The following is a 214-nucleotide window of genomic DNA, read 5'->3' on the forward strand; positions in this document are numbered from 1 at the left end:
GGCGTTCGCCCGCAGGCTTCGCCGAACTGCGTGCCCGGTGCGAGGTGACACGGGGGCATTTGTGGGCTGCGTGCAGGACCGGACGCTCATCACCTGGCTCTGTCTACCTGCGCCCGGTCCAGGTGCCGCCTCGCTTAAGATTCCGAGGGGTAACTGTCCCCCCGCGAATTTTTCCGCGCCATTCCTTGTGAAAGCCAGTGGTCGCACACACCAT

The 214-nt window shown here is 64.5% G+C and overlaps 1 protein-coding gene across 1 annotated transcript in view; it reads right to left on the bottom strand.

Annotated features, from left to right (window-relative positions):
* Positions 1-214, bottom strand: part of KIAA1147 (KIAA1147 ortholog) — a 38,184-nt gene extending 37,970 nt beyond the window's left edge. Inside the window, exon 1 of the mRNA XM_012720780.1 lies at positions 108-214. Within this exon, the coding sequence (XP_012576234.1) occupies positions 108-214 (107 nt within the window). The remainder of the gene's footprint in view (positions 1-107) is intronic.

The sequence above is a fragment of the Condylura cristata genome, unplaced genomic scaffold (assembly GCF_000260355.1).
Source record: "Condylura cristata isolate star-nosed mole 26May11 unplaced genomic scaffold, ConCri1.0 scaffold00005, whole genome shotgun sequence".
In the NCBI taxonomy this organism is placed as follows: Eukaryota; Metazoa; Chordata; class Mammalia; order Eulipotyphla; family Talpidae; genus Condylura; species Condylura cristata.